This window comes from Panicum virgatum, chromosome 2N (assembly GCF_016808335.1).
Source record: "Panicum virgatum strain AP13 chromosome 2N, P.virgatum_v5, whole genome shotgun sequence".
In the NCBI taxonomy this organism is placed as follows: domain Eukaryota; kingdom Viridiplantae; phylum Streptophyta; class Magnoliopsida; order Poales; family Poaceae; genus Panicum; species Panicum virgatum.
In genome coordinates, this window is record NC_053146.1 from 9,208,300 (window position 1) to 9,220,823 (window position 12,524).

General features: G+C 50.4%; 1 protein-coding gene across 1 annotated transcript; it reads right to left on the reverse strand.

Annotated features, from left to right (window-relative positions):
• Positions 1-11,121: 11,121 nt before the first annotated feature.
• LOC120662363 (spidroin-1-like) lies at positions 11,122-12,177 on the reverse strand. The gene has a single exon (XM_039941526.1). The coding sequence runs from the start codon at positions 12,175-12,177 to the stop codon at positions 11,122-11,124; it is 1,056 nt and encodes a 351-aa protein (XP_039797460.1).
• Positions 12,178-12,524: the final 347 nt, after the last annotated feature.

Sequence of the window (12,524 nt, forward strand, 5' to 3'; positions counted from 1 at the left end):
ACCAAAGCAACCTCCCTCAGGGTAAAGCGATCAGAAACTCGAACAGCACCAAGTCCACGTACCTTTCCTCTTCTATTATCCCCGAACACAATGTACTCCTTTGAGCGCATCGGGGTGAGGCTGGAGAACTATTTGTCATTTCCAGTCATGTGGCGCGAACAACCAGAGTCCATGATCCACCTGATCTCCAAGCCTCCAACCTGCACATCAGTAGTGAGACAAAGAGTGAGCAAATGTCTCAACACTGGGGTTAGCAAAGTGAGAAGCAGACCAGTGTCGAGCCATTTGCTCTACAGAAGGGTTAGCAAAACCAGGCAAAGCGTATCCCCTGTCCCGTCTACCGCATGACTGGCGAACACCACCGCGCGAAAGCGTGGTGCCTCAAAATCTCCTCCAAAGCCTTGGTCCCGTGGTCCATAGTCGTACTGAAAACAACCAGAAGCACGACCGGCAAAGCGACCACCCGCTGGAGCACGGTAAGCACCACCGTCTCCCTAACCTCCACCTACACGGCGCGCCCTAGCATCTTGCCTATCACCACACCGAGGAGGACCATGCACCCGAGCAGAGTACATGTCCGAGTTGCGTCTCTCCTGCTCACGCCTCACAGCCCGCTTCCTCCTGAAGCAAAACTCCTCCAGGTGACCCTCTCTGTCACAGTACTCGCAGTGGTACGTCACCTCTCTCTTGGGAGGTGGAGGCCTAGCCTGCGGATGGGGAGGAGCAGCCCTCTTCTTCTAGGCAACCTGAGCTGCGGCAGTAGGGAGCGTGTCGAGGGGATTCCTCAGCTCATTGAGCTTTGGAACCCAAACCTGCTTCTGTGGAGGTGCTTTTGGTGATTCTTTCAGCACACCATCCACGGGGTCAACAAGCAAAGGCTGCGTGCTTGTACTGGCAGTGTTTAGAGCACTAGAATCTCCAGCAGCCTTGCCGATCTTACCATACAATCTGTCAATGTCTGACTTTGTGTAGGTGTAACCGACCCCAAAACCATCATCACGCTTGAACTGCTTAATCATCATGCCCAACTGCGGCTCACTAGCAGAAACCCAACTAAGAATCGCCCTAAGATAGGTATTCTCATTCTCCAAATTGGTTTTCTCTACCGTAAGATTATCCAAATCAGAGATCAAACCAGGGCAAACAGAGCAGTCAATAGGTGGGCTAGACTCCACGACCTTAGTCTTCCCTAAAGACTTAACCAAGGCGTTCTTCTCATCTAGCTCCGACCTAAGCGTGGGACAAACCTTACAGGCACCAAGCAGAACAGGCCTAGACCTAAGCTCCTCTAGTTCACACACAACAGTAGCAAACTTTGACTGTAAAGAAGCTAGACCAGCCTTAAAGATAGGACACTCATCACATTCAAGCACATCACTAATAATGGGAGCGTCCTTAACTAGTTCAAGTTCATGCTTGGCCTTAGCGAGCTCATGAGACACGTCAGAAAGCGAAGTCTTAGCAATATCTAAGTTCGCAATGTTCTCATCATGCTTGGCACGGAGAGCAACAAGATCGTTCATGTGAGATATGCAGCTAGCACACTCATCCTCACCAGATTTCTCCCTATCACAAGCCAGCTCAGCCCTAAGCTTTCTACGCTCTCTAGCTGCTTCCTTAAGCAGCCTCTTTTGGTTGTCGAGAGCGGCGTACAACTCTCTAACCTCCGTATCAAGCAGGTCGATTGTGGATTTTACCTCTGAATCGCTCTCGGATCCAGGAGAAGAGTCGACGTGCATCGGTGTAGCATGTCCACCCGAAGATGCATGAGCACCATCAGCTTCGCCCGCCATGGTGCAGAAACCCTTGCACCGACCGGCCGCCAAGCACAGGCCGATGAAGCCGGTGGCTTCCTTATCCCACTTCTTCTTCTTCTTGTCGTCGTCGTCGGAGGTCGATGAAGAAGAGCGGTCGGTGTCGGAGCTCTTGTCGAGGTCGCTGAGCTGCGCCAGGAAGGCCTTCTCCCACTTCTTGGCCTTGTACTGGAAGCGCTTCTTGAGCGACTCCTTGTCGAAGCGTCCTCCACGGTCACGACTGCGGTGCTTGTGGCGCCGACGCTCCTTGTTGGAGCCTCCCTCGTTGCGGCCACGGTGGCGGTAGTAGTTGAAGTGGTTGTTCTGGCCACCGCCGGACTTATTGGGGCGATTGGCGATGAAGTGGTTCAAATTGCCGCAGTTGAAGCACCCGGGGCAATCTGGCCTTCACCTGAGGTGTGCTCTCGTGGTAGTTCTCAAGGCACGTCCAAACTTTGTGGGCTTCCTGAAAACCCTGGACGCGTGAGAACTCCGCACGAGAAATGCCAGCAAACAAGACATTGGCAGCCTTGGCGTTAGCCTCGTGCTCGGACACCTAAAGAGGTGTGGTCCGAATGGCAAGCACCTCGTAAGCCTGGTTCTTGGTAATACCCCAGACCTTGGCTCCCATGCTCTGCAAGAAGGCTCTCATGCGAACATTCCAGTAAGTATAGTCCTCGCCGGAAAACACCGGGATCTTCCCAAGACTCGCCATGGTCGCCAAGTGGTTTTCGAACCGGTTAAGGTACTGAAAACCTCAACCAAGCTCTGATACCAATTGAGGGACCGAAACTGGCGACCAGAGGGGGGGTGAATGGGAGCCGATCAAAATTTCTCTCGAACTGCTTGTGATATAAACTGCTTGTGCAGTACGTCCTATTTATAGGGAAAACTCTGCCGAACTTTTGTATAATCTTTACAATTGTGTTTTTAATTCATTTTTGGTGGCCTCCGAATTGTGGAAACATCCGGGATGTTACAACTCGTGCATGTGATCTAAACTGATGCAAATCTCTAGGTGTTGATCATGTGTGTCATCGTATAAAAAAGCTACGCATCATAAATTTCACCAACATAACAACCAGCTACTTGTAGAATGGATGGGTCGAGAAATCGAAGTAGAAAGAATGAAATGGCCGAAGTCGTTTTGGCTACACGGCCTTCCTACGGCTTAAGGTGAAATTAACACCGAACCAAGACAACATTAGTTAATAGTTGGCAAGAATTTGATGTCCATTTATCGAAGCATAAAGGGAAAAGGTGACTACAAACTGGTCTTTATATAGTGAGGGACTGAAACTGGTGACCAGAGGCGGGGTGAGTGGGAGCCGATCAAATTTTCTCTCGAAATTGATCCCTCAACCTATATCCCGAAAATCACCATAAGCCCTCGAACCTAGGATGAGAGAGTAGCTAAGGACTAGCTATCTCTAAACAAAAAGCCCTAGGGAGAGAAACGGAAGCAATACTAGAAAACTCCCCAAACAGCAGCTCTGCTGAATCAGACTGGTCTGACCGCAAGCTCAGACCGGTTGGGCTGGAAATTGAAATTCCAGACCGGTCAGACCAGTTACCCAGACCGGTCAGACCAGTCGCTCCCAGACAGCCCGCAACCAAAGCTTCAAATGGCAAATCTCGAGCAAACGAAGTCTAAATCCAACGAAACTTGGAGGATACCTTCACACCTGTCCCGTGAACATATCCCTAAGAGATCTCTCCCAAAAGATTAAAGGATCTTGAGAATTCGGGGGAAGATCAAAGTGGATTGGGGTTTTCTCAAGAATACAAAAACTCCAATTCGTGAGAACTCGCGATTCCAGGGGGTTTGGCACTAGGCTAGATATATAGGAATCGTCACAAAGAGTACAACAAAGCACAAATTCAAAGGGTTGTCTCCTTCAAACACACAACACACCAAAAGAGGGGAATTCGAACGCAAAACGCCATAGAGGAGGGAGAGGACGAGAACTCAGCACACAAAGGTGAATCTCAAATGAATTTCATTCATTAATCTCAGAGGAATTCACCTATACAAAGGCTAGAACCTACCACACCATCATCCACCCTCTAGATTGGAGAGATTAGCTATAATCTAACCTTCCTTTGCATTGGAGACCTTGGCCCTAACCTGGAGCAGGGGGAAGGGGAAGGAAAAACCGAAAAAGACTCAAAAGGCTCAAAAGACTCTACCCCCACGAACAGGTGAGGGGGACTTAAATACCCAGCTGCTGCGGACAGACTGGTCGGTTCTGCAGCAGCCCTGTACACGACCTCAATCAACGGTGGCGTTTCTTTCTTCGACTCGAAGTCTTCCCTGTGATGCCTCCACGTTGACGATGATCCGGTCCGCGGTTTTGGAGGGTCCGCGAAACCCGGGTAGATGGCCGGTTTTGAGAAAACCGCCAAAACTCCTCGCGCGGGAAGATTCCCGCCTCCACGCCGTGGCCCTAGACGCCGTTCCCACCTCGGCCTCCTGACGGCCCTAGACGCCGCCCGACGCCCGTCACCTCCTCTCCCGCAGCGAGGCCCTAGACGCCATCGACGCCCGCCACCTCCGCCAGTCCCGAGACCGACGCCTGTGCCTCCACGACTTGGCGTCTTCAACCGCCATCCGCCAGCTTGGTTTTGTGGTGCAAACCAAGAAACCCGCCTTCCGTCGCCGCTTGCCCCCACGATCCAGGAGTGGATGCCACAACTGCCACCCGGCCTGAGCTCCTCCACGGCAGCTCTCCGTCGACACTTGACGCCCGTGTACCTGCAACCAAAGACCAAGCGCACGATCACACCGCACGGTTGACAATTCACTCATCACAGGCAGGATAGAGTACTCAACATTCCTCATATAGCATGTACTAGCTAGTAGTGCGGCAAAGGGCATTTCTTTAGGAGTGAGCTTGGTGAGACAAGAGCTCTTTTATGGTACACAAACTGGTCTCTTTCGACAGCTGATGGGAAAGCTTCAGGATTTGAACAAAATCAGTGTCACCCAAATCACTAAATTATAATCCCACGTCATAATCTCAACAAAGTATATACAACATACCACGGCAACTTGCTGTCTACCAGTTTCGTTCAGCTCCGGATCCATCTGTCCCTGTTGAAACTTTAAAAAACTTTAAAAAACTTTCAGCCTTTGTCTGATGGAGAAGAGGAATGGAAGAACAGTTTACCCAATTCACTATAGGAGCAGCGGTTTTCCATTTATCACAAAACTGCCCAATAATCCTAGGATGGATGATTAGAATAGAGCATACTGAGTATCGACAGATGCTACGTTCTGTCGGTAAGCATATTTCTTTAATGGGGTTCTTGGCAAACCAAAGCCCGGACGACTACATGTCGCTGCCAAGCAATACGAGTTCATCATTGGAAACTTCAATACGGAGAAACTGATGTAGTAGCCTGCTGTTCTAACCAGATTATCCATGCACCGGTCATCTCAAATAATACAACCATTTCCCTTTGATATACGCACTAATCTTTCTTTCACAAATCTCGATGCTTGACAAGTGTCTTCTTGGGAAAAGTGGGCAACCATTTCCCTTAAATATTTGATATACTAACATGCATTACTCACTTGCTTCACTCTCAAAAAGCGGATCCACTCAAACATGATAGAGAGCACATTTTGGCTAATTGGAAGCAAAAGCGAACCCCCATGCGGTTCACTGGATTCGCCAGCGCCGACCTGTGCACCAACCACTCACTACTGGCAAAAGGCAAAATTTATAAAATAATCATCACCATGATATTTATTTGTATGATTGCACTCCAATAGTCAATTCATTTTATCATAGATTAATATTCTTTAACATATATTAATATCAATTAATATATACTAATTGTGTCATTAGCAGTGCAAACCATTGCACCATGGAAGCCAGGCTCATGGAAACGGCCGCTAGCTGCGTTCCCGGCAAGCCAGGCTCTAACCTGCTTTTTGCATCCGCTCAGCCTGGCTCTTATGTCCGTCCACACAGACAACCGAACATGGTAGCTTTGTATTCACGGACTATGGTCGAACGACATGCAAGCAACCAATCAGCACCTAGACATGATTTGTAAATGTGAGGAATGATTTGCAGCTCCACCAATCGGATGGCTCTGCTAGATTCCATCCGGAAAGCACCATCTTCATGCTCCTCTCAGTAGATCAGTGGTACCTTTCGATCACGTTTGTTTTCCTTATGCAGCTCATTCCAACCTCAGAACGAACACACACACACACAGAGAGAGAGAGAGAGAGAGAGAGAGAGAGAGAGAGAGAGAGAGAGAGTAGACTCCTCTAGCTAGTAGATGTGGACACATCTTGAAACGAGGCATAAACATCATCAATACAATAATGAAATGAACAATCAACTAAAATATACAAGTGAAAAGTTGGCAAGCGGGGTGTCGGTAATCTATGTGACTTGAAAGGACCTTTCCACAGTTCTTGGGACAAACCAAGATGTACCAGCAAGTTATGATCACGGAAAGAAATCATCTAAAAAGGGAAGAAATGACCAGGTTCCTTTCTATCTGGAGTACATAAAGTAATTACCTAAGCTAGAGGATCGGAAGTACCCTACCTAGAATTTAACCTTTAACTATTTTGCAATATACAGAGTATCATTAATTGCTATAAAATCATCACCAACTTAAAGTTCCTTTCAATACAACTTTTAGTGCAATTTTTGTACAGTAAACTATATGTTGCAAATCAAAATATGCCTTGCATTAATAGATATGGGAGTATTCAAAATGTGAAAAATAAATCATTATGATGCTAGTAACTGTTATTTTTTTAGACACAGGTCAAACCACGAACTCTAAAAATATATAGAAATATTACTCCACCACCCTTGTCACAGAATGAACCCAAATCAACGAGGCCTTCACAACATTATTTTGTACATGTCTAAGGTCCACCGAAAGCTAGCTCCATCCATCGCCGAGGGCCTTGAGATCAAGAAGAACAACATGACATGGCGTCAATGGGTGGTTCTGGTCTGCAGTCGATGAACGACACTGATTGGATTGGCTGTGCCGCATTATTTGGAAGTGTGTGCATTAGCGCAAGCGCCTACCCTTGGTGCACATTCATGTCTCCGTCTGCATAGCTTAGCTCACAAGCTGAACCATCGAGGTAGCGTAACACCGTTTGTCCATTTCCCATGCCACACTATTTTTGGCCACCATATGATCGACCATGACTGAGGCTTGCTCTTTTAGTAGGCGGCATTTTTGACATACATATATTATATCAACAATTGCTGCGCAGTGGTCATGGTGACGTCCTTAAAATTCACCTAGCTACTTGCTGCCCAGCTTGCACATGGCCTTGGCCATGTGGTGATTTCATTTGTACAATGCAACTAATTAAGGCCTGACAATCAAAGTGTCATGGGCTCATGTGTGCACATTTGGTCAATTTTATGGGCCGGTTTTACTGGTCCCCTCACCATGCATTCGTCATCATCATTTCAGTTCCATTATTTGCTAGTACACCACAATTTCTCTTCTTTCAGTTCCGCTGCTTGGACACTAGTAATAGTGCTTGCAAAAACGGTTGCACAGAGGATTCGCTCCATGATGGTGAGGTCGGACGAGTCGGAGCAAAGGAAGAAATCAGCACGTGAGCACATTGTTGCCACACATGTCATGGAATTGAGAGGGAAGCATGTTGCATAATCGTGTCTACTTGGCGATCAGAAATAAAGAGGTAGTTATTCAGTCCGGTCCTTTCACGACATGTCTGTCTTAGGTCCACACCTACTCTGAGCTCTGAAGCAGTGTGTGTACAGTTCTTCGCATCTGATACTTGGTTACTATGAGGACATGTGAATTGTATGTTTCCACCACATGAAAGGCAGACCATGATGATGAAAGGATGGGCGTACCCAGTGCCGTAGGCTTCCCGCACTGTGCGGGGTCTGGGGAAGGGTTGTCTTTAAGCCTCAAGCCTTACCCACACAAATGTGCAGAGGCTGGGGCTCGAACCCGGGACCTTCCGGTTACAGACGGTAGGCTCTACCGCTGCACCAGGCCCAATGATGATGAAAGGATGGCTTTTTAAAAAAGAAAACACACATAAGTGTGTTAATGATTTGTGTTTTTTTTTCAAGACTTCTTACAAACTGCTCGGGATCCACACAAACTTTCGAAACGGTGACACTAGCTAGCTACAATGCAGGAATGAGCATATTGGCTTCAAGTCATGAAAGATCTTGTGGAGGCAGCATGAACTAATGAAGAGGCGCGCTGCACTCTGTAGATGTCAGGTTTTGTGTGGGCGAGCAGCGGAGGCCGGAGGAGGCCCTAAGCACCTACATGATGAATGGAAGCTAGCCAAACAAATTCATATCCCGAGTTGCATGCACATGTTGGAGAAACTTATTGATAAGCGGCTAATCCACTCGAGAACCGCCCATTCTCGATGCCGCTCATTCCAAAAGCCCATGATCGTGTCTCCAAATGCTTTGCAATTGACACACGAACTACTTTTCGCTCAGTTTAACCACGCACCCATACTGCAAGTCTTGGGGAGTTATATACCTGAGTTCAGATCAGCTAACGCGACAGTGTTAAATTCAGATTATTGCTCGGACGAGAGCGCTAGATCGTATACATAGAGAAAATTAAAGGAACATGCATGGTGCATATATGGAGAGACTACTATTTGTGTATGGAAATTAGGCATATGTCCAACATTAGTGTGGGTTTGTGAACACCTTCATTAGTCACAAAATGAATATATACCAAAGGAGAAAAAATGCAGTCATGGTGATCTTTTATTTTTGTTACCACCATGCTCTATTGCGTGAATGCAGTCCAACTTGCTTGGCTGGTTCCATTTGGGGATGGGCGGAGCTGCAGGAAGTGGGTGCGGTGATTGTAGGAGCTTCGACGTCGCGCTGCGGAACGAGGATGTGGGAGCGGCGGACGACGCCGTCTGTTGGGCCGGTGGCCGGGGCTGAAGGCCCTAGAGCATAGCAGACCTGCATGCGCACGGAAGCTCAACAAGCCGCGCGCTACGGCCGCCGTCACACGTGATGCCTCGTCCAAGATCGGGAAGCTACTTTGATGCTTCAACAAATGGCTCAATCTTCAGACGCGGTTGATGGATCGGGAATTGGCCACTCCAACCTTGGTGTTCCTCAAGATGAAATAATAATGGAGGAATGACTTGGAGCGAGATAATTGGTGTAGCAGAGACCACAGAAGGTTAGCGATTTCTATAGCTAAGGGCAGGGTGGCACCACCTTCAAAATTGAAATTACTTTCGTCTGTGCTAACTGCTAAGGACACACACACACACACAGGTTGGAATGATATTTTATCTACCAAAAAGGACAAACGCAATCCTGGAGATTATATGTACAAGGATCTGTCAACAAAGTTGATCCAGGAGTTATTTTAATTTTTGCATTGGATGGACGTACTATTGAACAAACAAACAAGGAGGTGTTTTAGTTTGTTCGCCACATAGTTGACCCAGATTTGTGGCGATAGAAAACTAAGTAATCCATGATATATTGGCCCAAGATGATCACACTTCAACCTGGTAATGGTTCAGGAGCTGGCCCACAACTGAGCCAAACCGCTTTAATGATAAATGTTATCACATTCCATACCATCCCAAACCACCAATTTTTAGAACCACTCCAAACCGGACCACGTCATCATTTTAGCCAAACCAAACTAGTCCACCTTTCAAACCACGGTTTCACCGTTACTTGAAGGCAAATAATCTCAACACATACCCGATGCTAATATGCATGGAACAGGCACAGGCGAACAACATCATGGCACCAGTCAAACTTAGACCACCGGCCGCTCCTTTGGATCTGCGCGCCGGCCACTACCTCATCAGTTTGGATCTGCGCGCGGCAGCCTAGCACCCCTCATCGCTAGATGGCCGGCGAGCACCCGTCACCACCACTGGTTGCCGGCGGGGATGGCTGCCGTGGACATGCGCGAGCTCCTCGCAGCCTCCCACCGTGGGGCCCTTGCCTCCTTGCTAACTGTCGAAACAGAAGGAGAGGGGAGGGAGGGTGCCATGCTAACCGGGGATAGGGTCGGGGCGCCATGGAAGAAGGGGAGGAGCCATGGGCTACACCGGCGAACACAATGGCCACAAAGCGAACGACAATTGCCGCCGCCGCCGCCGCTGATGACCAGACCAAAATCGTGAATCCATACGAAACCAAACCAGACCAGACCAACCTACCTAAATCGTGAATCCCAACCAAACCAGCCCACTTATCACCAAACCAAGTCGCCTCAAATGAAATGAAAAAACCAAACCATAAAGACGGGTTTTGGCCCAGACCATTACCCACACTGCACACCTATGCATGTGGTGGCGTGGGACCTCTGCTCCACGATTGAAGCCTATTTCGTGTGCAGTATACGAGGGCGGAGGGACCACCAGCCCTCCAATCCGTAGCAGCGGTGATCACTCAATGGCCGTTGAGTAAGGTGCAGCTGCACCAACCGGACGGCTCCGCGAGATTCCCTCTGGGATGCACCATCTTCTTGCTTCTGTCAGCAGGTTCATCCTACATTTTGGACATATTGGTTTTCCTTATGCAGCTCATTCCAACCCCATAGATCCAACACATGCACCCTCCTCCAACATCTGGCTGGCGTAAACATCAATGCAATGGAGTGAACAATCAACTAAAATATGGGAAGAAATGACCAGGTCGTGAAATCTGTATAGTGAATTGTGTCATTTTCGTCCGCACAGTGAAGTCTGTATCTTAGAGATCCAGATGCTTACGCAAACTGTGTCTCTCATACATGCATTTTGGCCTTGCCAGTCCTATGATCCTATCACATTATTGATTAAAATGTCTAGAAAAGGTCATCATTGCAGAGCTCCGCAAAGAAATAGAGGACATATACTCTTTGTAGTAATTTATTTCAGTGGTTATTGTGCAACGACCGGTGGACTATTGTGCAATACTGACCGATGTGATTATTATATAAAGGCATCTAATGGCTTTCACATGCCACACAGGCTCAACCATACATAGTCACTAGCTCACTGCTCTACTTTATTACACAATAAACCCAATCATGGAGTTATATATGCAAATTTATTTACTTTGTTTGTGAAAGAAATCAATCCATCAAGTTAGTATTAGCTGATGATGCTCTGGCACCATATCTTGATCGTATGCATGGGTGTGGGATGCATCAGGATGTTAGACTGACTCCAACAGTCTAATGCAAAATAGGGGAGGCATTCGTGGGTATGCCTCGTCTACAGGAATTGCATCGCGGTTGCAAAATCACCGATCTCCAACAGCAAACGCAAAAAAATCTCCCTCTCCGTCCCTCACTCTCCTCCGGTCCTCCCTTCCCCCTTGCGCCGCACCTCCTCTGCTCCCTCCCCTAGAGCTCGCCGCCGCCCCCTCCTCCCCATCCCGCACGCGGGGCCCGCCTTCACGCACGACCTCACGCCGGCGTCCCCGGCTCCACGCGCCGGCCCTGTGCGCACCGGCAGCCCGGCCTCCACGCGCGAGCTCGCGCCGGCGGCCCCTCCTCCCAACGCGAGGTTGCGCCGCCTCCCCGCCCGAGTTCGCGCCGCCGCCCCCGTGCGCGCCGGCAGCCCCGCTTCCACGCGCGAGCTCGCGCCGCCAGCTCCGTGCGCACCGACGGCCCAGCCTCCACGCGCGAGCTCGCGCCGGCGGCCAAGCCTCCCTGCGCGAGGTCGCGCTGCCTCCACGCGTGAGCTGGAGCCGCCGCTCCTGTGCGCGCCGGCGGTCCCGCCTCCACGTGCGAGCTCCCTGCTCCCCATCCCGCCGCGGGGCCGGTGCGGGCGGATCCCGCCGCCCCCTGCTCCCCATTCCGCCGGGTGCCGGTGCGGGCGGATCCGGCCGCCTCCTGATCCCCTCCGTCTCCCCTCCCGCCGCCAGCGGCAGCCAGCGAGAGGAGCGACGAGGGCACGCTTCCTCGACGCAGAGGCCTCGCTGCCCCGCCGTTCTCGACCTGGCCTGTGCCGGCGGACACGGGCGGGGAGCTCCAGGGGGCAGTCGCGCGGCAAGGTGGCGGCCACCTCCCCCTCCGCCGCGCGAAGGCCATGGCGCGCCGGCCACCTCCGCGCCCTCCCTCCCTCCTCCTCCTGTCTGTCTGAGGCGAAGGCCCGCACGGCGCCGGATCCGCGCGCGGCGGAGGCCATGGCCAAGCTCGGGCTCGGATCTGCGCGCCGCCGGTCGATCTCCGCGGCAGCCTCGAGCGCGGGTCCTTTGCGGCCATGGCGGCGGGGACGGTGGACGGTGCCTCCTCCTTCCGTTCCGAGCTGAGGCGCGAAGGCGTGGTGGTTGACCCCGAGGCGCCCCTGCGGATGCCTTCCAGGAGAGAGGCGATGCAAAATTGCGATGCAATTTTGCATCGTCTCTCTCCTCAAAGGCAAGCTGCCTTGCACGTTTGCCTTCTCTGTTGGAGAGGATCCCTCGCGGGAACAGTGCCGAGCGGAGAGGCAAAAATACGTTTGCCCTTTCTGTTGAAGTTAGTCTTAGCTGGTGTCTTTGCTAACGATCGACAGTGTTGTGCCATGACGGCAATTGGCCGTTTTGTCTCATCCATGGTCTTCAGATGCTGCCTTCCGTTTGAGCATCCACCTGCTAGGTTGCCCATACTTTGGGATCCCAGAGGGCACTTGGGATTTTACACGGCGGACGGCAATGACAATGGCGACATGGCTCGGCGAGGCTTGTCTGTGCAACGCGAGTGGCAGTG

Coding starts and splice junctions, on each gene's coding strand:
- LOC120662363 (XM_039941526.1), bottom strand. CDS start 12,177: ATGCAAAATTGCATCGCAATTTTGCATCGCCTCTCTCCTGGAAGGCAT.